At 53.4% G+C, this 26,504-nt stretch overlaps 1 protein-coding gene across 1 annotated transcript; it reads left to right on the top strand.

Annotated features, from left to right (window-relative positions):
* Positions 1-23,418, top strand: LOC100539630 (rho GTPase-activating protein 39-like). The gene is made up of 10 exons (XM_031556592.1): positions 1-88; positions 1,705-2,164; positions 8,135-9,443; positions 11,469-12,015; positions 12,840-12,929; positions 16,914-16,987; positions 18,178-18,377; positions 19,674-19,765; positions 20,210-20,379; positions 20,793-23,418. The coding sequence occupies exons 1-10, from the start codon at positions 1-3 to the stop codon at positions 20,985-20,987; spliced, it is 3,225 nt and encodes a 1,074-aa protein (XP_031412452.1). The 3' UTR covers positions 20,988-23,418.
* The last annotated feature ends 3,086 nt before the right edge of the window (positions 23,419-26,504 follow it).

The raw sequence follows: 26,504 nt of genomic DNA, 5'->3' as shown, positions 1-26,504 counted from the left end.
ATGGCAGCCCCACAGCCCACCAGCAGGTCTGCGTGTGAGAGCGAGCGGCTGGAGCTGGGGCCTATTTGCAAACTCAGAGGCTTGGAAAGTATTTGTGTATTTACTTAGGATACAAAGGAAGCTTCTGAAACTCTCAGACAATAAAGGAGGATACACGCTGGGAATGTGTTTTTGTTTTTGGAAGCAAGTGGGGATTTTGTTGAAATTCCTCCTTTTTGTTGAAGTCTGAGCTGTGGTGCCCAGATGGGTGCCCTGGCTCCAAGCAGCGCCTCGCACCGGGGTCGGTCTGTGGGGAATGCTGCAGCCAAAGGCGTTCTGTCCCAGTGGAAGTGAAATGGACCAAAGCCAGCACAGCATTCCCACTAGGGTGACAGCAGTGGTGCTGCTGTGTGGTGGCAGCGGGGGGGCCGGGAGTGGGACACGGGGTCCCAACCTGCTCTGCATCCAGGGTCTGCCATGGGGTGGGCAGGGACAAGGCCTCATTCGGATGGCTCCGGAGAAACTTCTCATAGTGGGGAGTCTGAATCCATTTCTGTGTCCAAGTTATGACTTTATCTCCAATCCTGTCTTTATCACGTCTTTCCAGAGTTCCTGATGTTATGTTCCAGACTTGTGTGGCAGCCCGCTGCTGGCCCTGTTCCAGGAATGTGCTCCTTGCCTTTCCTTCTCTTCCTTTACGTGTGATTGTGATTGTACCAAACTCTTCAGCATTTCAATGTGTTCTGTGCAGATTTTTGCCTCATTGAGCTCCAACTCGGTAATCCTCAGCCCCAAATGTAAGGTGAGCAAAGAGGTCACCAACTAAAGGCGTCCACTTATGTGTCTTTGCACGCAGAGATAAATGTGGGCTTGTTAAAACGGAAGACTATAGTTAGCAACACACACTCGGTCATGGCCGAGTGCCATGAGAAGAATTCGTTATTTTCAATAGCTTGCACTTAACAGAAAATAGCTGACCTCTCCTCCCTCCCGAGGAGCAGCAGTGCTGGTAGGGCTGGTCGGCGCCTCACATCTTTGCTAATCCTCTTGCTGGCAAAACAGACCCCAACCTTCGTGCTCTCGAATGTTACAGCTCCATTGCTCCGCCGAGTCCCGCAGGGTGCTTTCTGTTCTGCCAAGCCAACACTGTGTGACGGCCTCTCTCCTCCCACCACCTCTGCCTGAGCCGTGTTCCTGTGGTGCCGTGGCTGTGCTGTGCTGCTCCAACCCTGCCTTCCTCTCTCAGCAGTGGCATGCTGGGCCCGCAGCTCCCAGCAGCTCCTGCCATGAGCGGCCCACAAGTGTGGGTCTGAGTCCCCCTCTGGCTGTGCCCAACCGTGATGGTTTTGGGCACCCTGGCTACCCATCAGCCCCGCTTTTCCATTTCCTTATCCTGTCTTCACTGCTGTCTCCTGGGATTTCTCCTGCCGACGCTGCTGGGCTCTTCTGCTGCCCTCCTTTTCCTCTTTGATGCTGTTGTTATGGATAATACCCCTGTGCAGTTTGTGGTGCCCTCAATATCAGCAGACACTGATTCGTTCCTTCTGCGCCCATTGGTTCCATTAGGCTGTTTAGAGATGGCCAATCTAACTGCGTGCTTCCCACCCCCGAGCTGTCTGACAGAAAGCCAGACCCCACAAAGCACTTATCTGCGTCGCTCCACGTTTATCCTTTGAGCTCCCAGGGTCTCACCAGTGCTCGGTTTGTTTTATCAGCGTGGATGAGCTCTGCTCCCCATCCTCGACTGCCTCCTTGCCCACACTAACGTGCCTCTCGTTCCCCACAGCTCGGACTGGGTGGAGATCATTGAGCCCCGCTCCCAGGAGCGGATGTACGTCAACCTGACCACAGGGGAGTGTGGCTGGGAGCCCCCCCCCAACCTGAAGGTGCGCCAGTCGGACCAGAAGCAGTGGTGGGAGCTCTTCGACCACAACAACAACCGCTTCTACTATTACAATGCCATCACGCGGCAGACGGTGTGGCACCGGCCCCAGGGCTGCGACATCGTGCCCCTGGCACAGCTCCAGGCCATGAAGCACAGCTCCCAGCCCGACTGCCGGGGCCGGCAGCACCGGGGCAGCAGCGGCAGCGAAGGCAGGAGCACCCCCATCCCTACAGCCCTGCTGCAGGAGATGGAGAGGAGCAAAGGGGACTGTGCCACCGACAAGAGGCCGGACACGGGCAGGTAGGAGAGCTTTGGTTTGTATTTACCAGGTCTCTGGGCAGGGACCGATGCGCAGCCTGTGCCCAGGAGGGTGCAGTGCTGGTGCAAAGCACTGCCAGGTGGCACTCATCTGCTCTCCTTGTCCTGAGTAAAGCCGCTGCAAGCCTTTCCAGTGCTGCAGAAACACTTGAGCATCCACATTTTTGTGGGGTGCCATAAAAACACAAATCAAAAGACGATCACTGCTCTGCAGACCTGTATACCCAGCAGGACAAGAGGGGACAGGCAAGGCTGCTCACTGCTGTGATGGGAGCTCTGTAGGATGTGGTGATGGCACCTGGGCAGGTTTGCTGGGCTGGCCAGGGACATGGGTGGGCTGCTTTGCTTTTTCCTGTCCCTGTTGGTACAAGCAAGTAGCTGTGCTCCGTCCTCTGCAGCGCCCTCCACTCTGGCCAAGCTGTGAGCAGCCAAGGCAGAGTGGTCTGCAGGGGACGGAGCTCAACTACTTTCTTGTATCAACCCTGCAACGAAAGAACAATAACGGGATGCTATTTGGTTTGACTGAGAGATCTTCTTGCACTCAAACCAGTCTGACAACAGTCAAGATTTTTTCATATTGAAACTTTGCCAGCTTGATCTGCACAAAAGCATTCCCTCCCCGATCTGTGCTGGGACAGCCCCTCATCGCTCTGCCTCCTCCGTGCCCTGTCTGCATCGTCCTGCTGTCGAGAATGTGGTGCAAGCAGCGGGGAAGGCTGTGCAGTGGGTGCTGCTGAGTCACACTCAGGAAAAGTGATTCACCCAAGGGCTGGAGCAGTGCTTGGGTGAACCCGGTACTCCTGTCACCCCTTGTCCCTGTTTTCCTCCTGCAGCATTTGGACAGGGTGATGTGTCAGGCCAGGCATCTTTCACAACTTGCTTTTGGGATTGAGGTCACATTACTGTGTATGTGGTGCTGGAGAGGGGCAAAGAGAAAGCCAAAATGGTGAAAACCTTGTAGGATGGCAGTTCTGGAGAATATCTGCACTGGAGAGCTGTGAGCTGAAGTTCATTCCTTGCCTGCTGTTCCATGCAAGGTGCTGTGTGTTCACTGAAGATCTGCTGAAGCACAAGAAAGAGCCTATGACTTTGACCCCTGCAGTGCCTCCTGCTGAAGGGCCAGTACTGGGGAAGGTGCTCAGCTTGTTTGGGAGCTGATGGTCTGCTTGGTCTTGTGTCACTTTTCCAGATCTCTGCACTATTAAGCCAATGGCAGCTGCTTACAGATGTTTTTGTGGAAGGAGATCGGGTGTTGTTTCCCTGCACAGCCATCACATGTAGATACTGCTATTTGCAAGCAAGCATTAGCATGCCTTGTTTTGGCATGGAAAACACTTGCCCTCCCTAAATCTGACAGCTTAGGAGAGACTTCTTGTGTTTTTCTAGCTTACAAAATGGTGAGAGAGAAGCTGAGCCCAAAGCAAAGGCTCCCAGGTGGGATCTGGTACCCTCGGTAAGGTGTCTGGACTAGCAGCAGCAAAAGCTTGTCAGCTTTACTGTCTGCATTTTTCTCCAAAGACAAACATGAGCATGTCCTTTCTTCCTTCAGCAGGAATACAGCTGTATAAACAGAAGGCAAATATGTTAAGTGTTCTTAGTAGCATTTGACATCTTTATAGGTACCTGCACCCGAGACCATTTCATTTATGTCTCTAACAGCAGCATGGACCATTTGTTTTTCTTCCCTTTATGTTCGTCATCCCATGATAGATGGAGAGGCCGGAGGAGCCCGGCCTGATACCCAAGTGGGGCCTCTTGCTGTGGAGAGCTGGGGGAAGGGATTTAGTCCTTTTTTTTCAGTAATACTTTGCGGTTGAGGGTTTTTCTATTCTTTTAGCAGCCTGTTGTGCCCCGCCTTCCCCTCGCGCCTCTTAACAGTGCTGCTTAAACTGGGTGCTGCTCTCCACGACCTCAAGTGGAACAGGGATGTTCCCACACCGGTGTACGCTGCTGGTGACCGGTCCCTCCTCCTACGTGCCCTGCTGCTTTTCCTGCCCTCCCATCACACGAGCTCAGAGCAGACTCTCTGGAGATCAGCCCAGTACGGTGCAGGCCCCAGTGCTGTGCAGTTGGGAGGCCGACCTCCCTGTGGAAATGGCAGCTGCTTTCACTTGCTGCTGTCACTGTGGGAAAATGGCTCCCCGTACCTTGAAAAGGGTGCTGCTGGAGAAATGACTGCTGCCTACATTCTCCTTGCAGCCCAGAAGGCCAACCTGACCTGGGTTGCATCCAGACAAGTGTGACCAGCAGGTCGAGGGAGGTGCAGCCCCTCTGCTCTGCTCTCCTGAGACCCCACCTGGAGCACTGCGTCCAGTTCTGGAGCCCCTGACACAAGAGGGACGTGGAGCTGTGGGAGCAGGTCCAGAGGAGGGCCATGGAGACGAACAAAGGGCTGGAGCACCTCCTCTATGAGGACAGGCTGGGAGAACTGGGGCTCTGCAGCCTGGAGAAGAGAAGGCTCTGAGGAGACCTTCCAGCAACCTTCCAGGACCTGAAGGGGCCTAGAGGGAAGCTGGGGAGGGACTTCTTAAAAGGGCATGTAGCAACAGACAAGGGGAAATGGTTTTAAACTGGAAGATAGTTGATTTAGACTACGTATCAGGAAGGAATTCTTTACTGTGAGGGTGGCGAGGCACTGGAACAGGTTTCCCAGTGAGGTTGTGGATGCCGCTCCCTGGAAGCACTGAAGGCCAGGCTGGATGGGCTGTGAGCAACCTGGGCTGGAGGGAGGTGTCCCTGCCTATAGCAGGGGGTTGGAAATAGGTGATCTTAAAGGTCCCTTCCAATCCACTCTGTGATTCTATGATAAAAGAAACACTTCCAAGTTTGCTGATAGGGGCTTGTTTTGTGCACATTTATGCTGCTGGCCTTAGGGCAGGACCTGTGCACGGAGTCTTGCACGTGTCTGCAGAGGTGGATCTGGGTGGATCTGTGTCATTCTCCATCCCCATGTCCAGCATGGACACCGTGGGCAGCAGCAGCAGTGCTGCTGGGTGCAGCATCCCTGTTCGTTTGCCTTTCTGAAAGCACCAGGAAAATGACTGCTGGGAAGGGCAGAGCTGAGGAGTGGGGCCTCTTCTGCAGGCTGCTGGGAGGGAAGAGCAAACAATGGGCAATCCAGGAGCAAGCTGGAGGCTGGTAAGAGCTGCTGCAGTTGGGTGCGGGCTGGGAAAGCCAGCATCAGGCTGTGGTGTTTGTATTGGAGTGCTTGAAAGCATTCCTCGAAGGAAGTGTCTCAGGGGACGCAGCTGAGTCTCATGCTGGTTGCTCAAGAGCAGGCTGTGCTAGGACATCTCCACTGCTGGCTCCTCTTCCCATTAGGGCTTCTGCTGCTCAGCAGAACAAGGCTGAGCCTTTCTCTGTGCTGGGAAGTCAGGAAGTCCCAGTTCCTCTCTGCTTGATTTTCTTGGCGTCTGGGGGTGAGTTTGGGGCAACCAAGAGCTCTTTCATGGTGATGGAAAAGCCTTGTCCTCTCCGCAGCTGTGCCTCTTATTGCTGTCAGAGAGGTTGGAGGTGACATATTGTGTCTGAAATCGAACTGGTAACCTCTCATATGGCACGCATTTAAGGATTTCACTTCTCCAGCACCTTCCCTTACAGAGCGCCTGGTCTGTGGGAGCATGCCATGGTCTAGCTGGAGCAGCATGGCTGCATTGTCCCCATAGGATGTCCCAGTGGAGCTGAACAAGGGACACTTCAGGAATGGGCAAACGCTGGGCTGTTTGATCCTGTCCTAACACCCAACCCACAGCCACAGCGAGCCGAGGGCAGCAGCTGCCCCTGCGTGGCTGTGCTGTGTGGCTGTAACACAGAGGGCCCACTAAAGTCATCCCCTTTTAGCAGGTGGAAGTGAGAGCAGTGGGTTGGTGCTAGGCTCTGCCAACTCTGGGGGTTTCGTAGGTTTCACCCAAACAAATGGTTTAGATGGAGGTGCAGATGGTTCTTCTCCAAGCTGTTCTATCCAGGTGTAGCTCTGGGGACTCCACGGCCTTTTGTTGTGAAGGTGAAGAATAGCTTAGCATAGCTTATTGACAGAGGCAGCGCTGAATTTTGTGAGTTCGGTTTTACACTCAGATTCCTCCATCAGGGGAAGGCTGGGTGAGAGGTGGGGCAGCTGCCCCCCACCCCTGGGAAGGACTTGGGGCAGTGAGGGGCTGCCCACTTCTGCTGCAATCCAGTGTAAGTGGGGAGCTCCTCCTCTCTGTTGGGTGGGTGGGTGTCAAAACTCTCATTTAAAAGCATACCAAGTGTTGCTGCTCTGGTTCTTCAGGTTGGCCCAGGAGCTCTTCTAGGAACAGCTGTGTTTTCAGCAGTGGTTGTAGGAAGAATGCTCGGGCAAGGAGCAGTGTGTGGTGGGCTGCAGGACCCTCTGTGAATGCCACCTCCATCACAGAGGATTGGGGTGTCCCCATGAGCCTCGTGGGGCTGGGGAAGAGGGCAGGCATGTGGAGGAGGTGGGTCTGTGTGCCTGCGCAGAGGGCATGGAGAGCAGGTCGGCAAGGAGGTGTGGAGAGCAAGTGTTATGGTTCAGATAGGGAAAAATGGCTTTGAAGCATTCTGGGAGCACCTGCTGTGCACAGGCAGTGCACCCTGGGGTCTGTCTAGTGACACTGGGGGCAGATACGTGGACAGAACGTGGGAAACAGGGCCAGATTCAAAGGGACTTTTCCTGGGAAGGGCGTGCCTTTTAAGACCTGAAATGCTGGGCTGGTTCCACAGCCTTTTCTCTGCCTTCTCAGAGCTCCTGGGTACAGACTGAGTGCAGCTGCTGCCCGGCAGCGGGGTGATGTTACGCTGCAGAACGTGCTTGTGGGACTGGGAGGCTGCAGGGAGCCTGCTGGGTTGTGGCTGATGCTGAGCACCATCTCGAGGCACCGAGCATCTCTGGCAGAAGAGGTTTGCAAAGCTGTGAGAGCTGAGTGGAACCAAGGGAACCAGATCTGTGGACATCTGGACTGTACTGGAAGGACCTACCCGACCGACCAGACATCCCATAACCGGAGACGTCCACCCCATAGCACCTCCTGTAGACCTCATAGGTTTTGCTGTAAAATAAACATGGATTTACAAACTTAGATTAGAAAAATAACTATGCTCTGGAAGGATTTTTATAATTGTTTGACAGTTTGTAAATGAACAGGCAGGGTTATTTGTAGAGCACCCCTCCTGGAATGCTGGGAGCACTGGGGCTGTTCAGCGTGGAGAAGGGCAAGCTCTGGGGAGACCTTATTGAGTACCTACAGGGGCCAACAAGAAAGTTGGACAGGGACTCCTAATCAGGGAGTGTAATGAATAGGAGAAGGGGCGATGGCTTTAAACCAAAAGAAGGGAGATTTAGGTTACATGTTAGGGAGAAATACTCTACTGTACGGGCACAGACTGCCCTGAGAAGCCATGGGGCCCATCCCTGAAGGTCCTCAAGGCCAGGTTGGGTGGGACCCTGGGCAACCTAATGCAGTGGGGAGGTGTCTCTGCCCATGACGTGGGGTTGGAATTGGATGTTCTTTAAGGTCCCTTCCAACCCAAACTGTTCTGTGGTTCTGTAATTTTTCTGCTAGCTGCTGGAGTGCTTTAGAAAAGCTTACTGACCTTCAGCTGGTCATTCTGTCTGCTGTTGTAGTTAATGAGCCTTTGGAAGAGTAGGCTGCTTCCTGTCTTGGTGCTGCTGACACCAAACAGGTTGCAGTAGGAAGAACTTGTTTTATCTCCTTGTTCTGCTTTTGGTGACTCAGATTTTTCTCATGTGTGTAGCAGCAATGTGTTGTTATTTCAGGAAGGGGGATCTCTAAGGAAAAAAAAAAACAAAAAACAAACAACAACTATGAGAAGCCCACGTAGCTGGGGGATCTTCAGGTGCTTTGGTGCTAACATTCTGATACGTGGCAGAAGTAGAGGATAATTGAATTAATAACATTCTTTAATAATTCTCCGTTTGTGCCTTTCTTCCTTTAGGGAGACTCCTACCCACTGGCAGCCTCTGCCAGGTACAAAAGCAGCCATGTTGGTCAAAGTGAACAGTTTAAAGCAGGTCCCGGGCTCTTCAAACAGTTCCCTTCATCTGCAGTGCGCTCCGGAGACCAACAGCCAGAAATCTCTTCCAAAACCAGCCATTTATGCTCAGCCTCAATCCGTGTCCCAGAGCCCTGGAGCCACAAAGCAAACACCTCCCGGAGAAGGAAAGCAGTCTATGCAAATCAAAAAGACGGAGAACGGCGGGTTTTGCCTTGTGCTGATGAATGGTCCAGCTTCTCAGACTCCTCCAAGGAGCCAGACAGGAACCCCCCAGCCTGCCTCCCCCAAGTACGCCTCCCCTGCACCTATATACGATGAGCCGTCTTTGGAGTCTCCAATTTACGACGAGCCGCCAGTAGATATGGACACTGAGAGCATCGGTGTGAGTGGGATGTCTCCACCAAGGTCACCAAGCAATAGCTTAAAGAAACAGCTGCAACCAACCAAACTATTACAGCATCCAAGTGTGCAGCAGCAACAAGCTGCAAAGAAACATGCAAGAAATCCTTCTTCCACTGAGTACAGCCCAGCTGGCAGAGAATACATCAAACACATGGTCAATGTTGACCAGTCTTCCAAAGTCTCCCACTCGGCCACTGCAACAGCTGATGGCTCTACTAAACTGCCTGGTCAGCTGGCATCAAAGGACAGCTTCAAGCAGTCTTGGAGGATCTTGGAAGCCAACGTTCTCAAGAGCATAGAAGCCCACCACAGTCGGCAGAACAGCCTTCAGACTCAAGAGTACCCAACTGCTATAAGCCATCAGGATTCCGGTTATTCGACCGGCCCTTCTCCAAGCTTGAGAAAAAGGAAAGGAAGGAGGCAGGGCGCAGGCCAGGGGCGGCCCGGCTCTGTGGGCAGCAGCAGCGAGCTCACGGCTCTGAATGACAAGCTGATCGCTGAGATGCGTGCTGTGGTGGGCAGGTCAGCAGCCTGCCGGGGAAGCAAAGCCAGCCTTGATGCTCAAAGTCTGGAGAGCGGCATCCCTGCAGAGAGCGGCAAAGTCCGATTCCAGTCCGACCACCTGAAAAAGTGCATCAACCGGAGCTCGAGGGATGACATCTCGGCCAGTAGTAGGTCTCTGTACAGACAGGGCCTGGAGAGCAGGGGCAGCTTCCCCAGCGACATGGCTGCTCTGCAGGACACAGTGCGGCAGAAGAGGACTTTTGAGAAAGTAGATTCTTTAGAAAAGAATGTGACCAGCCGGACCAGCTTGGCTTCGTCAGGTGCCACGCGGCGCTCCTCCCAGGTACCTCCCGTCTGCCCCAGGTTAACTCGTGTGTCTCTGGAGTGTCGTGGTGCTGAGCCTGGGCTGCTCCGGGGGTCAGTGCCTGTGCTGCACACTGCGCAGTGCCTGCAGGACAGCAAGCAGCTCACGGAGCGGCAGGGCTTTGTAGGCAGGGAGAAGAGGAGGTGGTGGAGGGGTTGGTGTGCCTGTGCAGCAGGTCCTCTGTGCTGCTGTGGTTTGTATTGTGGCCAGGAAGCTCCATTACACTTTGTCAAAGAGCTTGAAGATGAATCTCGGGGTGTGAAAGCTCAGAAGGATGCGGATGGGTCAGCCCAGGGGTTAACATGCAGCATCTGTGGCAGCAGTGCCAGTGGTGCAAGTTATGTCCCCTGTTAAAAGTCGTTTGTTCATTGTTGTAGGTCTATTGCCTGCAGTTTTAGTGGTCCTCATATCTTCTTTGGTAGCCTTTGCCCTTGTGTGTCCTGTCTGAGCTGGGGTGCCCAGGATTGGTGGGGAATGTGAAGCAGGGGTAGGATTTGCACAGCAGCTTGACAGCATTTTGTCTTTTTCACTCTCATCCATTTGTGATGGTTCCTTATGTTCTGTTCTCCCTTCCAGTCACTCCTCAGCATTGAGCTGAAGTGTTCAGAAAACTGCTGATGGTGTCCCCAGGATCTTTTTGTTGGAAGCAGCTGTTTTAGAGCCCATCTGTGTGCCTGCGTGACTGGTGCCATTGTTCTCCACCACACAACACTTTGGCAGGATTTAGTTTGCCATCTTTCCTCCTGTTAGGATTCGGAGGACCCTCATGGCACACGGTTTAATTTCAGATTTAATTTCCACTGAAGTCACCTCATGTCCAGTGCAGCCTTGGTGCTTTCTCCCTTTGCTTTCTCCACTGTTACATCTCTGCTGCTGTGCAGCCCAGGCCCGCAGCTCTCCCGTGGGATGCAGCAGACAGCCCTGCACAGCAGGCAGCTCCATTTGCACCCTCTTCTTTGCTCCTATTTGTTAGTCCCTGGCTTTCCCTGAGGAAACTTAGTGAAGCTCCCTGCCTGTTTCAGGTTGCTCTGATGAGCTGGGAGGTGTGACTTTTGGTACAGGGCCAGGGCAGAGCTGAGCATGGTGTGTCCATGGTGTGTCCATGATGCACCATACAGAGAAGGGAAGTGCTCTGTGTGTGTCAGAAGCAAAGTGTTTTGGGGCTCACTGAGGGCCTTTGCTGTCTCATTACGTGATTTCTGTTTCTTAGTCTTCTTTTTGAAACCAAAAACCACAAGATCAACAAGATCATCTTGGTTGGCTTTTCCTTCTTGCCAGGGATCTCCTTGGAGAACGCAGCGTGCACTGCGGGCTGTTGAGCACTTAGTGGCTGTAGGTGGGAATGGGAGGTTGAAGAAAACGGTCTGTTTCCTCTATCAGCTTGCTGGGTGTCTGAGTTCAGCATGTGTCCCAGGCTGCTTCCGTCCAGAACTGAATTCGAGACTGGCAAAATGAGTGTATTTTTCTCACAAGTAGTTATTAACCATAATTTTCTTGGGATCAGTGATAGCAGAGCTCTAATTATGTAGTTATCCTTTGAGATGGGGAAGAAGGCTGGGCAAGTGCTGCATGTGAGATTGCACACAATGTCTGAGGGAAAAGAAGCCCTTTGTCTTGGCTTCATGCCCTGTGCGCTTGTGATGAGTGGACTTGTACATGGAGCACATGAGCTCTGGGATGGCTGACTCCTTGGTGTGTGCCTGCTGCCTGAGAAGCCGGCCCAGCTCCTGCCTGCACTGCTCCCAGCAGCTCTAGGACAGCTGGGACAAGCAGCCCCGTTTCTCTGTGCTCCAGTGCTGCCCTTGGGGATGGTGTCAGTGTGTGAAAGTGCCAACCTGGCTCTTGCAGATCTGCAGTTGTCAGCAACAAGCAGCACAAAGCCGTGTTTTGTACAGATGCACTGCTTTGCAGTTGCTGGTAGCCCCATGACGCACTGTTGTGAATTTTTCTGTCGGGGCTAGGAGTCAGCTAAGCTGCTTTTAACACGTCTTTTCTCCTTTGCAGCCCGGAGCAATAGAGTTGGACCCCAAGCAGGAGAGCAGCGGGCAGCCTGGCAGCTGTATGGGATACCACTTCTCTTACAACACCCTGCGGAAGCCCATCTCCCAGAGCAGCATGGCAGACTGGGCTTCTAAAAACCTGAACATGCACACTCAGGGCATCTTCCGCCGCAGGATCTCCATCTCCAACATGCTGTCGTGGAACGGCGGCTCTATCAAAAAGCCAATGCTCATCACAAGCAGCCGCACCATCAAGAAAGAGGCGTGTGAGATGTTCAAACTGGTGCAGAGCTACATGGGAGATCGCCAGACTCGCATGGACCGCAATCACGTGGCGCTGGTCACGGTCACCAAGTGCTGGAGCATGCAAGGCTTACGGGACGAGCTGTACATACAGCTGATCCGGCAGACAACAGATAACACCTGCTACCGAAGCCTGGCGTGGGGCTGGGAACTGATGGCCATCAGTTTGGCCTTTTTCTCCCCATCGCCCAAATTCCAGTCCTATCTGGAAGGTTACATCTATCGCCACCTGGACAGTGATGAAAACAGTAAGTGCCTCACACACACCAGCAGCGCTCTGGTGGGTTCTGTGTAAGAAATAGGCAGTAAGCAGGTAGTTACAGCCAGAGCTTGTTCCCCAGCACCACGTGCTAGGGGAGTCCGTCCTTCCTTGGCAGGAGGAAACTGCCGTCAGCTCATCTCCCTTGAGGGTATTTATTGGTTGATTTGTGACTATTTCAGCAGTGCTTGTTGTGATTTGTCCGGTCTCAAAAATCCAGAACACTTATTCCCACTTGAGGCTTCAAACGTAGGTTTGTGCCTCCCATGAATCCTCAGAGCTGGTGCAGAGATTCTGCCCAAAGCACATCTAGGTCCTTGGGGCAGCAGTGCTGCAGTGCTGGATATGCAGCATTCATTAGGGTTTTCGTGAGGATTCTCCCCAAAACCATTCCTTGCAGCTATGCTTGTTCCTGGAGCAAAAAATCCCTGCCAGCACCAGGATCCACGCATCAGGGGTAGTAATCTGAACTATTTAAGTGGGTTATTGCTTCTGCTGGTATTTGGGCAATGAGTTTATTTAGGTATCAGCTTGTTGCCTGGACCCCCTTCTCAACTGCGTGGCCATTCAGAGAAGCTGAGTGATGTCCTGGGCCCCTCAGAGGGCGCGTTTGGAGCTGGCTGTGGTACAGGACCCTGAGCAGACCTTCCTTGTCCTGGAGCTGGGCTGGCTGCTTTCGTTCCTGTCTGTGGACACTGCTGGGCTTTGGAATTTTGTCGTGCCACAGTATTAATTGCACCGCACTGAAACAGTGGAGGACAGGGAGCATTTGGTCTCCTCTGTTGCTCACGTAATGGTGCTTTGACTTTTCAGTTGCGCAGCGTATCAAGGAGCTTGTGGATCTGAAGAACAAGAAGAATTCAAAATCCAGGAAAAAGAGGAAACAAAACACCGAGGAGGAAGGTAAAGGGAGGCAGGGAACAAAACGGAGGGCTGCGCTGACTTCAGATGCGCTTGATTGCTGAGCTCTGCTGAAAATCAGATCATTTATTTGAGTGCGTAGGCTTAGATTTAGGAAGTTTTGCTTAAGGGCTTTGTGTGGGGTCTGGCTGGAGTGTGGGCAGAAGGGAGCAGTGCGGGTGGGCATTGGGTGGGTGTAGGTGCCCATGGCAGCAGTGGGAACCCTTTCATTCACTGAACAGGGATTTTAACTTGGCTGCAGACCTTAGGCTGTCATTCTGCCCATCTGTATGTGCCACAGATTTCTCTATGGCACATTCCAGTGTTAGAAGCCACACGAGCCAGCACTGTGAAAAGAATCTGTCTCAGAGTTGCTATGGACGTTGAAAGCCACAACTCAACCTGAGGACCTTCACAGGGACATTGACATCTGGTGAAGAGCTCTGCCTTGCCCAAGTACAGGTGTACCCTTGCCCACGCTTTCTGGACTGGGCAGTCCCTCTGCTCTTGCAGCCAGAGCACAGTTAACATCTGTGCTGAATGGACAAGAATTCACATATTACTCCAGACTCATGTTTTACTGCTGCCTGCAGGAGAACAGATAGTACTTTGTCTGGCCGAAAATCTTCCCAGACTGAATCTGTTCAAGTTTTTATATTGTTTCTAGGAAACTGGAGCCAAGCCTGTGCGTTCATGTCAGGTAGCAGTTTGTTTATGGCAGCCTCAGTGTCTTTCACTGAAGGGAGCTGGATGCTGCTTCCTGCCTGGCTCCAGCATCAGTGGGGACCTGGCAGCTGCACTGCTGCAGAGATTGCCCTCAGGTGGCACCTGCAGGTGTGGCAGGCAGCCCAGGTTGCTCCTTGGTCACAGCCCCTGTTCAGAGCTGCTGCCCAGTGTGAGCCAGCCAGCCTTCCTGTGGGACTCAGAGTAGAGACCTGAAATGGCCTCATCGTTTAGGGGAGGAATGTGGCTTTTTCCTCTCCTGTTCAGGCCCTGCAGAGTTTAGCCCATTCCGAGCCTTTGAAAAGTCATCGTGCTGCTGTTAGAGGGACTTTGGTATCTTATAGGACAGCTCCCTCGCTCTGCACAGGGCGTGCTCCACCTGTGGGCTGAGCAGGCTCTGCTGTGAAATTCCCCCTGTGCTGTGTGCAAGGCTTGGGCTTAGGAAGAAGGTAGAGGTAGTTTTTACTTAAATACATAGGTAAGAACTTGTACTCAAACAGCACACCAAGGAAACTTTATTAAGTCTGCAGAAAGAAGCACTTGAAAATCAGAAATGCTTTTGTGGCCTTCACTGGGGCTCTGATGACAGGCCACGTGCTGCTCCCTTCACAGGACTCTGCATGCTTCATTGCAAACAAAAGACCCGCTCTGGGAGTGAAATGGGGTTTTAGGATAGCTGACCTTCTGCCCGCAGGCACAGAGTGCAAAGTGCAGCACAGGAGGCACGCAGGGCAGGGCTGGACACAGCGTTCCACGAGTGACAGCAATGGGAGGGTTTCTTCTGGAGGGAGCCCAGAGGAGCTGCAGCTCAGGGCGATCCTGCTGGAAGTGCTGGGATGTCCGTGCTGTTCCTCGGGGTACGTCTGCTCCACCAGCCCCATCTGCCTTCCTTGTGAGGTTCCTGAAGCTGCAGGCTTGTTCTGGGAAGTTAATTAGTAGCCATGAGATACTTAGATGCTTGGCAATTTAGCAACAATTTAACAGAGAAATCTATAAGGAAGTTAAATGTAGTGTCTTCAAACAATTTGGTGATATATGCAAAGATATGTATGTCTTTCAGAGAAAAGTGGAGTCAGAGCCATAATTCCCCCCCATACCCTTTGAGCTTGTAAGCAAACAGGAGGGTGAGCAAGCGTTTAGCATCTGACAGGCACCCAAAGAAATACTGTGAAGTTTCCCACGCTTACCTATGCAATCTTCATCTTCCAGCCTAATTCTCTGTGGGTAGATGAGGTATGGAGGTGGTGCAAGATCCTTTCACGGCTCAGTAACCCATTGAAAGGCAGAAGAATGAGTAGAAATAAACGATCTGCTTTTACAAGGACGATTGTCTCCTGATCCCGCAGGAATGTTTGCTGGCCTTAGAAGCTCTGAGCTGTACAAAGAGGCAGATAATGAGCTGCCAGCTTGGTGCTGGCACGGGGTCTGCAGGGCTGTGAAAACTAAAGGTGCAGAAGGATCTCGTGAGGGTGCAGTGCTGGGCACACAAACACAATGGTTCCTGCTGTGTGAAAGTATGCGTCCAGGGCTGGGCTCCCATCCGTGTTGTTTGCCACATTTTTAAGACATTTTTTGGCAGGAGAGCATGTTCCAGAAGGTATGTTCCCCCATGTGCCTTGCATAGGTTTTAACTTGTTATAAAAGGAGAGGTTCTTCAAGAAGCTCTCCGCATGTGTTTTTAGGCCAGCACATGGGAAAATATTTTCCTTTGCAAACTGTTTTTCACTCTGTGGGTTGTGAGGAGTCTTCTGTTCCTGAGCTCGCGGGGCTGCTGCAGGACCACAGGAAATGGCAGCTCAGCCTGGATTCCATCGGCCTGCCGTGCGCTCACAGAAGTGGAATTACCCCATGGCAGCCCTGCCAGGCCAAGGCCACCTGTCCTGGCTGCAGCCATTGGCTGGGGATGGGAGTGGGGAGGGCAGGAATGTGGCTGCAGGGTCGGGTGGGCGCAGTGTGAGCGTGGCTGGAGCAGGGCATGCACTGCAGGCAGTGCCAGCTGGGGTTCAGGCCTTTCCCTCGGAGTTCCTGGGAAAGCAGGAAGGGAGCTTCACCTGGACGTGCCTGCCTGCAGGATGCTGTTGTGTCTCCTCCAGCACAGAGGGACGTGTTGCTCTGCTAGGGAAGCTTGTCCTCTTCCTGCATCGAGAGCATTTGAGGAACTCCAGGATCCTGACCAGCTTACCTAAGCTATAGAGCTCTTGAAAGGCTGCTCTGAAATAAACAGCATCTGACCAGAATGTAGATTTTAAAAGCCACAAGTATTTTGAACTCTGTTGCAAGCTTTAAGCCTGGCAGGGAATCAAATAGGGCAGATCTATTCAGTGCTTTCAGCAAGCAATTTGGGTTTGACTCGGAAAAGAACAAAAGGCCAACAGTTTTGGAAAACTCTCCCAGCAATGAGTTGCTCTGTCAGAGCAAATATTTCTCTTGGTGTCACAGGGGGATTAGCTCTGTGAATCCTGGCTCTGCTGCCCTCAGAGCTGAACCAAGCAAAGAGCAGCCCTTCCTGCAGAAGGCTGTGGCTCTCGTGGTGACACCGCCGGGCTCTGGTACACCAGGTTAGCCTCACAGAGCACACCTCAGTCTTATGTTTGAAGGCTGCACTGGAGGAGGCTGCAGCCAGGAGAGCGGGAGAGCTTCCTGCAGGCCCTTGGGAAGCTGAGAGAACCCTGTGCATTCCTGCGCCTTCCCTCGCTGCCTTCATTCAGGCTCGGTGCTGATGCTGGCTCTCTGGCCCTGGCACACTGCTGCCTCTCTCACTATCCCAGTGTTTGAATCATAAACAATTTGTTTAAAACGCTTGAAATCTTTCCTGGGAAAAGGCTGGCTCTGTGTGCTCATTGTGAAGCTCATGCATCATTTGGATTCCCAGCCCTGTGCCTGTGAGCCCCACAGCTTCTGCTATGCAGCGGGAATGGGGACTCATGCTCGCATGTGAGCCCATGCCGGGCACTGAGTCAGGGGTCAGACTGTGTGTGTGCAGGGCTGTGAGGTGCAGAGCTGCAAGCCTTGAGTCACAGGTCAGATCCCTCGGAGCCCAAGCACCAACTTGCACTGACACCACCTGCCATGGGGCTGCGGGGCCGGGAGGGCTCGGTGTGCTCCATGGGAAGTTTCAGCAGCCTCTGCCCTGCCTGCAGAACAGGCTGCACAGAATGGGGGTGGATGTTTGTGCCAGTGCAAACTGCTGTGCTGGTGCTTTGCACGGAGCTGTGGCAGCAGCACGGTGCTGTGGGCTGACAGCTCCTTTCTCCTTCCTGCCAGGTCTGCCCATCAGCACGTATGCCAAATACTGCTACCGCAAACTCCAGAAAGTAGCCGTCACTGGGGGCAAGAAGGTGAGTGGCTGTGTGGTGCCGGGGGCTCAGGGTGCCTTGCAGTGCTCTGCTTTCCAGGTCCCAGAGGTGTCAGCCCTGTGACACTCGGAGGCCACTGCTGATTCAGTGATGGAAAATGGAGATAGAGAGAGCGGAGGAGGCTTGCTCATCGCTCATGGCTCATCTCCCCGTGGATGTGTGGGAGAAGGCTGCTGCTGTGCTGCGGCCTTGGGGACCTGGAGGACAAAGCTGATGGCTTCCAGTCTCCAGGGCAATAGGAGCTATCTGCAGGGGATGCCCATCGCTGGGGAATCTCCATTTGCACCCTTAGAGCTTGCATGGGCCTGCTCTTGTAGCTGGTTTACTGTAGAGTCGTCCATTTCCAGCTCAAGATGTCACTCACTAGAGATGCCTGGTGCAGAGCAGGCCTCTGTGCTCTGGAAATCCCCCCCCTCCCTTTCCTCTGCATGGAGCTGTGAATGCTGGCATGGAGCCCCAGCCCGTCCATCCCAGGCCTCTGAGCCAGATCCGGTTGTCTTTTATTTCTGCAAATCCCTCTGGGGTGTCCTTGCCATCTGGACTCTGTGTACGGCGAGCAGATAGCTGAAATATCTTGGGAGGGGTGACACTGCTGTCGTTCCCGAGGGGCAGAGCAGGAGATGTACGGTCACACATTGTGCCCAGTGGCTGCTGCTCCCCATGGGCTCTGGGAGTTCCCAGGGAGCATCGACGACCGCTTCCAGAGTGTCCTTCAGTAGGAACAGTTTCTGGATGCTCTCTTGTGTGCGCTTCTCAGAGCCCTTTAGCACCTCTGAGGGTGATCCAAAGCCGGGCGCTGGGCTTGAACATAGCTGAAATTCTCCTCTCCCAGGGCTGTCGTTCAGCTGTCCTGCGACCAGGCGCTCTGCTGAGCTGGGGCCGGTGTTCGCATGCCCTCTGCTGGCCCGGCTGCAGCCCAGGCACAGACTGGGCCCTGCGCGCTCCCCGCGGAGCTGGCTTTGCTCCGCATGCACACCCCCACAACGACACCCCAAACTCCAAAGCCGCCCCCCGCCAGCAGGCAGCAGCTGCTCGCTCGTTTTGAGCTGAATGCCTTGGCTCCCCTCAGTTATAGCGCGTGCAGAGCCAGGGCTGCTGGGGGGCTCCCAGAGGTGGCACACACGCGAGCAGCCCTCAGCCCACGGCTGTGCTCAGATCTCCTCTGTCCCCAGGGCCTCCGCAAGCCGACAGTGGAGGAGATCACACATGCCAGAAACGCCATCGTGACGCCGTCGCTGTTTGGCAGCTCTCTGGAGGAGATCATGCTGCGGCAGCAGGACATGTACCCGGGCCACAAGCTGCCCTGGGTGCAGACGCAGCTGTCGCAGCAGGTCCTGGCTCTGGGAGGAGAACAGACTGAAGGGATTTTCAGGTGAGCCTGTGGGGTTCTGTGTTACTTTTGATCCACCCACACATCAATCCTGAAAGCTGAGAACTGGCGATTGACCTCCGCGGGGTTCCCCTTCCCTGAGAAGAGCACACTGCCAAACAGAAAGCAATGATCTTTCCCAGGCTCAGGGTGGTCAAGTAGCATCAATCCATTTGCATGTATTGTCACAAGGGAAACCCTAGGTGTGATTTGAGCTTGTGACAGCACAGCACTGAATTTCTGTCAGACAGCAGTGGCTGCCAGTGCAGGGAAGGGACAAGCTCAGGCTGCTGGTGGAGCCGCATCTGCAGCCATGGTGTGTGAGCTTCCCACGTCTCTTCTGGAGAAAGTCTGTTCCCCTGTGAGCCCATGTGCTCCTTTGGTGCTGGCTGTACTCCCTGGGAAGGAAGGGGCTGCCTGGTAGATGGAAGTCTGAACTGACTAGGAAGGACAGCACCAGACAGGGACCACTGCACTGCACTGCACTGCTGTGACTGCAGCATCCCTTGCAGGAGGCAGGCTGTAGAACGGGGCTTTGCTAGAGAGTAGCTTGCACTGACCTTAATACAGTGCCCTACTTGTAGGTTTGCTGCTTTTCTCCTGCTTTCAGTGGGTAATTAACACTTGAGAAGTTGCAGATAATTATCACATGTGGGATCTCCCTGAGCAGGTCATGCTGAAAGGCAGACCAATGCCGATCAGTACTCTCCAGTGTCTGAAAGCAATTATAAAAGGATGACAGAAACTGTCAGATAAAAGCAGTTCATCAAATGCAGCACTTCAGCCTTGATGATGCACACAACTCAGGATGTTCTGCTGTGGATGAGCACGTGAGGATTCCAGAGAGACAGAGTATCTGTATGATGAACTCAGGGCTCTGAGTTTGGTTTTCTTTTGTTGTTTGCTTGTTTTAAGATTTGTGTTAGTTTTTCAGTTATTAAAATTAATTGAAGGTAAGTCACAAAAGAATCAACTTTGCCTTGCAATAGTTTCTGATATCTTGGCATATTTTAGCCAGAGGTGCTTTTATCTCTGGGCTGACTGTGCTGCTGGAGGGCCAGTTACAGCTGATGTGTGAGGGAAGGAGACAGGTGGCTCTTCTACCTGCATTTTAAAGCTGTGTCTAAAAGCATTCTTTCTGATGAGCTGCTTCTGTAGCTGCTGCTGGTTTGTGCTCCCTTCTCCCCAGTGCCCCAGAAGCACTTTTGGAGGCATGGTTTGCTGGCCAGCCGCCACACCAGGCATATTGCCATGTACCATTTGCCTTCTGAAGTGTCCTTGCTGTGCCTTTGCTTGCAGGATACCCGGAGACATAGATGAAGTCAATGCACTGAAGTTGCAGGTGGATCAGTGGAGAATTCCAAGTGGCCTCAGTGACCCCAACATCCCAGGTAAGGGAATGCCACGTGTGTGTGCAGCCTCAGCCATGGTACAGAGCAGAGGGGAACGAGTAGGAGCAGCCCAGGATACGTGCTGCTGCCTGGGGATACGTACACACCACTGTACTCTGTGAGCTGTCATCACCAACTGGCTTTTTATTCTGTGCCTTTCTGCTGCTTTTCCAAATGCTGTCCATGGGAAAGCATTGGGGGTGGTGGAGGATCTGTCAGAGTGAGGCTGTGCAAGCCAGGCAGCGTGCAGGGCAGCTGAGACCCGGCCAGCAGCAGCAGTTTTGCTTTCAGCATCTCTGAGTTACCCTCTAAGGTGAAGCAGCAGAAGTGCAGAATCCTTTATCTGCCTTCTGGTTCCTGTGGCATTTTGTCTGCTTGTCTAGTTTGTCTCTGAACATGGTAGGAAGGCAACCAGAGTTGTTCTCATGCACCCTTTCTGTGCAGCCTCTCTCCTCAAGCTATGGTATCGGGAGCTGGAGGAGCCCGTGATCCCCCAGGAGTTCTACAAAGAGTGTATCAGCAACTATGAGAACCCTGATGCTGCTGTGGCCGTGGTGCAGCTTTTGCCGGAGCTCAACAAACTGGTGCTGTGTTACCTCATACACTTCCTGCAGGTAGGCAGCCCAGCCATCTGCTTCTCTGCCACCAGCCCAGGACATAAGGGGCACGGTTAGCAGGAGAGCTGTGCTGTGCCATCAGGTGGCTGTTAGGGCCTCTCACGCATGTTTAAGGTGGGATTAATGGAGGGAGTTTTGCTGGGTGACAGTGTTCCCAATCTTGCGGGGTATGGGACTGTTCTCAAACAGGGACAGGTTGGGATCTGCAGGATATTCCCTGCCTGCAGAGGCTGCCGCACCATCGGCTCTGTCAGAGCGTGGTGGTCTTTCCCTGTGGATGAATGGTGGTTGGGGTGTTGCCCTTCAGGGAGCCACATCTCTGCTGTCCTTGCACCTCTTCTTAGACCCCGTGTTTGGAGTCTCTTGTCCTTTTCTGCTGCTCCAGCTCAACTTTTCCTTACCACTTGCAGATCTTTGCTCAGCCATCAAATGTGGGCAGAACAAAGATGGATGTGAACAACCTGGCCATGGTGATGGCCCCCAACTGCCTGCGCTGTCAGTCTGACGACCCTCGCATTATCTTTGAGAACACACGCAAGGAAATGTCCTTTCTTCGCATGCTGATAGTGCACTTAGACACAAGCTTCATCAAAGGGCTGGTCTGAGGAGCTGGCCCTGGGGTCCAGGACGTTGCTCTGGGGAGTTGTTGGGTGCCTGAAGTCTTCTCCCCTCCATTTATACTTTTTCTGTTGTCCTTGCTGTTATCACACTCTGGGTTAGCCCCCAAACATCTCCCAACTTAAGACCTCAAAGACAAGGACTAGACAATCCTGGAAGGCATGGGATGTTAAGCAATAGGACCTGGAAGTCCTTGGACATACCAGCCCAGATGCGGTGGTTCTTGGCCTTCTTGGGTGTGTCAGAGGGGGAATGGCCTCCTTGGAGCTGCAGGACTGGCTGTTCATTGAAGGAGCTGTGACATCCATGAGACACTGCACCCTGGGACAGTGAGACTCTCCATCTCCGTTCTGAAGGCAGAGTTGGCTTCAGGTAGGAGGACATTGCCCCTGCATTGTGACACGAGTGTTTCCCTCTGGTCCTGGTGGAAACACCGCCTCTCTGGGGATAATTTCATTGCCATGGAGCCAGCCTAGTCCACCTCTGCAGACTTGTTTGAAGGTGTAAGGGTTGTTCTGGTACCCCACAATGCTGTTGGTAGAGGGATGTGAAGGTGCAGGGGATTTTCACTGAGGCAGAGGCATTCCCTGGGCTGCCAAGGTCAGTGGAAGCATATTGCAGACCTGGAAGAGGAGATGCCTGAGCTGCTGCTGCTGGGTGGCCAGAGGGAGATCCTGGGAGCTCTGGCAGGCTGGCTCAGCACAATATCCACCTCACCCTCTCCTTTAGGCAGCTTAAAAGCTGCACAGCACATGAGATCAGCTTCGGGGCCAGCCCAGTGCTGAGCTAAACCAGCAGCATTCACACTGTGGGGCCCGGGGACAAAAGGAAGATTCAATAACCTCCTTGGTATCCCTCAGTGTGGGCTTTGTCCTCTGGGAAGGTAACCCCAACAGCTTCGCAGCTCCTTTCAGCCAGCCCTCATTGCATATGCTGCACAAGCCAATACCAGTTTTCCTGAAGAGCAGCTGAGAACCAGAGGTGCTCAGAGCACCCACAGCACCTCCTTTTCTGAGCACCAGATGCTCTGTCCTCCCCCATGTTCAGCCAGGTCTAAAGACAGGAGGGAAGACCACTGCAGGTGAGAATTGCCCCTGTGCTGAGATGCTCTTCCATGCAGAGTCAGCAGCACTGTGAAATGCTGATTCTGCTGGGTGTCAGCTGTGGTAGCTGTGTTCTCCCCACCAAACCCCTACTGGAGTTGCAGAGGACTTAAAGAGAAGGTGAAGAGAGAGAAGAGAAGAGTGGAAGCAGGCTGAGCAGCTGCAGTGTGGTGGAGCCTGCATGGGGCAGTGCAGGCAGGCAGCTCAGTGTCCTCTCTGCTGCAGTTGAACCCCTGCAACTTTCTGTGTGCCAACAAGAAGTGAGGCACTGCAGGGGCACCATCTTTCAGAGGCAGCACATAAATTTTCCCGCAGCCTCCAGATACTGTTGCATACTTATTAGCAAACAGTAGTTTCTAATTCTGTGACATTCTGGCATTCTCCTTTTTCTTTGAAGTGTTTTTCCTGCTGGAGGCAGGTCTGCTGCAAAAGCTGTGTGCTGGTGTTGTTCATGCAGTGCTACATCTGCTGGTAGCATCCATGGTTGCATTTGCATTTCTGCAACCCCTTCCCTTCATGCAGGGACCTGAGAGCCCCCCTGTGTTGCAGAACCAAGTGGGGAGCCCAGCAGGGAGGTTTCACATTGATGTCTGAGTCTGAGCCAAGCATTTGGGCACAAGGTACCATGTGCAGGGAGTTCCCTGAGCCTATTTGAACTTCTCTGAGTAGGGTTTCCAGAGCACAGCTCTGCTCAGAGACCTCCACAGTGGCAGTTCAGTTTGTGCCTATGTTAGCCGAGGGTCATGGTCCCCCTTGTACCCCGTGCTTCTGTGATCCAGGAAACCTTGTTCCCTTGTCAGGACTGGGCCTGCAAACCCCACAGCTGTGCGAGGATCTGCTTTACACTCTCATCCTTCACAGTGCTTGCAAGCAATTCAGCTCTATTTGGCCTCAAAAATGCCAGCCTCCTTGTGCTTCGGATGTGTGGCCGCATTCCCAGAAATGCAGGCAGGTGGTTACCAGCTCTGCTGTGTTCTGCCAAAATTTCAATCACTGAACAGGCTCAGGGTGTGCATCTCAGCCTCCATAAGGGGCTGGGCCAGCTGCCTGCTGCCTGCCCCTTCTCTGGGCTGCAGACACACTGCCTGCAGCCAGCCACCACCCCGGCCATCCATGCTATCCCTTGCACTTAGCTGTAGCAGGCAATCAGAGCATAGGCATTTGCTGCTATTACATATAAATGCTTCTTGCCAGGGCTGTAAAATAGGCTAATAAATTACACTGGATATTACTTTCTTTGCTGACAGATTTGTAAATACGAATCAGTAAAGCAGCCTCTCCTCTGTTATAATAATAAATACGATCTCCATGTTTGTCCCTGGTTTTTCTTTTTTGTGAAAAAGCACGGCCATGTCTGCCTGAAGCTGCATTTCCAGCCTGGATGTCAGGATTCATGAATAATGGGGAATTCATGAATAATTTGGGAATGAGCATGATGTCAGCACTTCAAAACCAGGCTGTGGGCTATTGCTGTTGTTCTTAAAGCTGGATGGAGCAATGATGGAGCATTTGGTTAAACTAGGGAGAGAACAGGTGGAAGCAGATATAGGGAAACACATGGGACCAGTGATCTTTGGGAACCTTTCAGGGTCAAAAAGGGATTAGGCAAGTTCATGGGCAGTAGCTGCACGCATGGATACTCAGAGGATAAGGTGGGGATATGCTGCTAATATCCTTAATCCAGTGGTCATGGGCACTGCAGGCAGTGTGCAGGAGGTGGCTGGCCCTGCACAGCCTGTCCTGGTGCTGGAGGTGTGATTAGGCTAAGCTGGCCGGCTGGGGCACTGTTATGTTCAGACTGGGGGACTTTCTGGATCTTCCCTCCATCCCCACTCCAGGAAGGAGCTGGGAGCAGGGTGCTGGTGCTCCAGACTCACACTGGTCACACCCTGTGTGCTGTTGGTGCTCTGGAGGTGATCGCAGTCCTGGAGGCACCGGGAAAAGGCAGTGTGCCTTGAGCACAGCCATCAGGGGCTGCTCCTGGCACACAGCAGTCCAGGATCGCCTGTGTGGGCCCAGTCACGGGCACAGTCACACCAGCCTCGCTGGCAGAAGAGACAGGTGGGACCTGGAGCCTTCAGTGACGAGAGCAGAAGGAAGAGCAATAGTGTCTTAACCTCACACAGCCCTTTCCGAGGTAGATGTCTGCAACCTGATGTCTGAGTGGCTTTGCTGTGAAATGGACTCACTGTCCAAATCAAGAAAGCCTACAAACCAAGTGCATCAGCCCAGGCTCAGAGACTTGAACTCCCCCTGCCATTGCCCCGGCCTGCCTTCTTACTGCACTGTTTAAAACGTCGTTTTACAGGGCTGGGCTCAGCACAGCCCTGTGCCCCTGCCTGGCTCCCATCAGCAGAGCAGGAGGAAACCGTGCCGGACAGCCATACAGACACAGCTCACCTGGCTGCAATGCTCTGGGGAGAGGCAGACCTGGCACCTGCCAGGGAAGCGTAACGTGTCCCAAGGGATGAGCGTCGCGCAGTGCTGGGTGTTCTGGGTGGTGGTGGTGAATTTCTGGATGTTTTCAGCATGGCTTTTGCGCAGAGCCTGGAATGAGCTTTTCATCACCTCTGCCATCGTGTCCTGTGGATCTGCACATGAAAATGGTGAAAGTGATCCTTTCAGCTATCAATTGCAACAAGCCCCTAGGGCTGCTGCCGGCCATCTGCCTCGGTGCCTGGAGAGGCTGTGCAGCTACCAGGGGCTGAGGGGCGGCTGTGGGACTGCTCACACAAGGCAGTGGGAAATAGGGCTCTGCTTTGAGGGCTGCCTGGTGTTGTGCAGGACATGGCAACCACCAGACCACCCATCCTGCTCGCTCGTCACCCCTCTCCATAGAAGGGCTTTTTGTAGTCTCTCATTCCCCTGTAAGTATGAGGTGCGCAGGGGTTCCATCTTCCCCAGGATCCCTTGGCAGTGGGAAGTCTGTTGTCAGCCTAACCCTCCTGCCAGGCTTTGCGCTCAGTCAGCCCTGAGGTGAGACAGAGACCAGAGGAACAGGCAAGCCTGCGTCAGGAGCCCTGCAGCAAAGGAAGGAGGCAGACGGGAGGGCCTCTGTCCTGACGCTGCCCCACACTGGGTTTGATGTGGGCACAGCAAAGCAGTAGCAGGTTCAACAGAACCGGCTGGTGAGGCCGGCACGGAGCTGAGGCTCTGCAGAGCAGTGCTGAGGCTGTGTGGGCACACCCAGAGATCGTCTGGCGGACATCACCAAGGGTGAGATGGATAAGGGCAGTGTGTTTGCTGAGAGCTGCTGCTTTCAGAGTTCCTGCCACTCTCAGAGACTCCTCCCGCCCAGGGCTTACTCCTCCTCACCATCAAAGCCATTGCACTTTGTCTGAAGTGCTTAGTGGTTACTGGTATGCAAAAGGGAGCTTGAGTATCCCTTTTCCAGGGGATTGCCTTCCTCGCTGTCTGTCTGGAGGAGGAGTATGGAGATGTGAGAACATGAGATTGAACACGAAGGCTTTCTGTGAAAACATGAGCAAAGAGAAAGCACAAAGATCCTGTTGCTGGTGTTGAGAGGTCCACAGGGAGAGGACTGAGGTGCTCATCAGCAGATGGGAGTTTTAAATTGAGGTTCAGTATCGCAGTGCCTACTTTACCTGCTGTTATTGAGGAAGAGGTGCACCCCAGGCCATCAGCCTTTGGGCACAGCCAGCAGCTGCCACGTGCTCTTTTGGCAGAGCTCAGGTGCAAGCTGGAGCCCAGTGTGGAGCTGGAACCAAACTGCTGCTAAGGAGTAACCCGAGGGACTGAGATCTCAGGTGCCAGGCTTGGGTGCTTGCAGGATTCAGGGCCCAAGCCCATGAAGGCATTTAGAAGACTGAGACCAAGGGTGTTTTCACAAGCTGCTGGTTCCCCAAAGCAAGTCTAGTGATATATGTCAGCTTATCTCCACTTGCAGCCCAATTTCCTTCATTCCCCTTAGAATCAGAATCAGCAAGGTGATCTCCAAAATCATCCAGTCCACCTACCACCAATATTTCCTGTTAACCCATATCTCTCAGTACATCTAACCGTTTCTTGAACACCTCCGGGGTCGGTGACTCCCCTGGGCAGCCCATTCCAGCGCCTGACTGCTCTTCTGGAGGAAAGCCACGTTGTGCCGGAGCCGGTGCTTCATTCGGCTCCCAGGCAGCAGCAGTGAGCACACGGGCTGCAAGGGGCTGTGGAGAGGAGGGAGTTGGAGGAGGAACGGGTCCCTGTCTTTTGAGGAGCTGTTTCAGCAGAAAGTGCCGCCTCCCCTGAAGTGACAGCCCTGGTGCCTGCTGGGGAAGATAGATGTTTCGCAATTGCAAACAGTACCCGGATCCCGCAGTGACGGTGCGTGCTGCCTCCAAACGGAAGAGCACGGGGCTGCTCTTTAGAAGGCGGGGAGCTCCGCCGAGCCGCGCCGGC

The sequence above is a fragment of the Meleagris gallopavo genome, chromosome 22 (genome assembly GCF_000146605.3).
Source record: "Meleagris gallopavo isolate NT-WF06-2002-E0010 breed Aviagen turkey brand Nicholas breeding stock chromosome 22, Turkey_5.1, whole genome shotgun sequence".
In the NCBI taxonomy this organism is placed as follows: Eukaryota; Metazoa; Chordata; class Aves; order Galliformes; family Phasianidae; genus Meleagris; species Meleagris gallopavo.
Note: the sequence above shows the minus strand (reverse complement) of the source record. Positions and strands in the feature narration are given on the sequence as shown.

Coding starts and splice junctions, on each gene's coding strand:
- LOC100539630 (XM_031556592.1), top strand. CDS start 1: ATGGCAGCCCCACAGCCCACCAGCAGGTCTGCGTGTGAGAGCGAGCGG. Junction 2,165..8,134: donor AAGAGGCCGGACACGGGCAG/GTAGGAGAGCTT, acceptor TTCTTCCTTTAG/GGAGACTCCTACCCACTGGC. Junction 9,444..11,468: donor CCACGCGGCGCTCCTCCCAG/GTACCTCCCGTC, acceptor TCTCCTTTGCAG/CCCGGAGCAATAGAGTTGGA.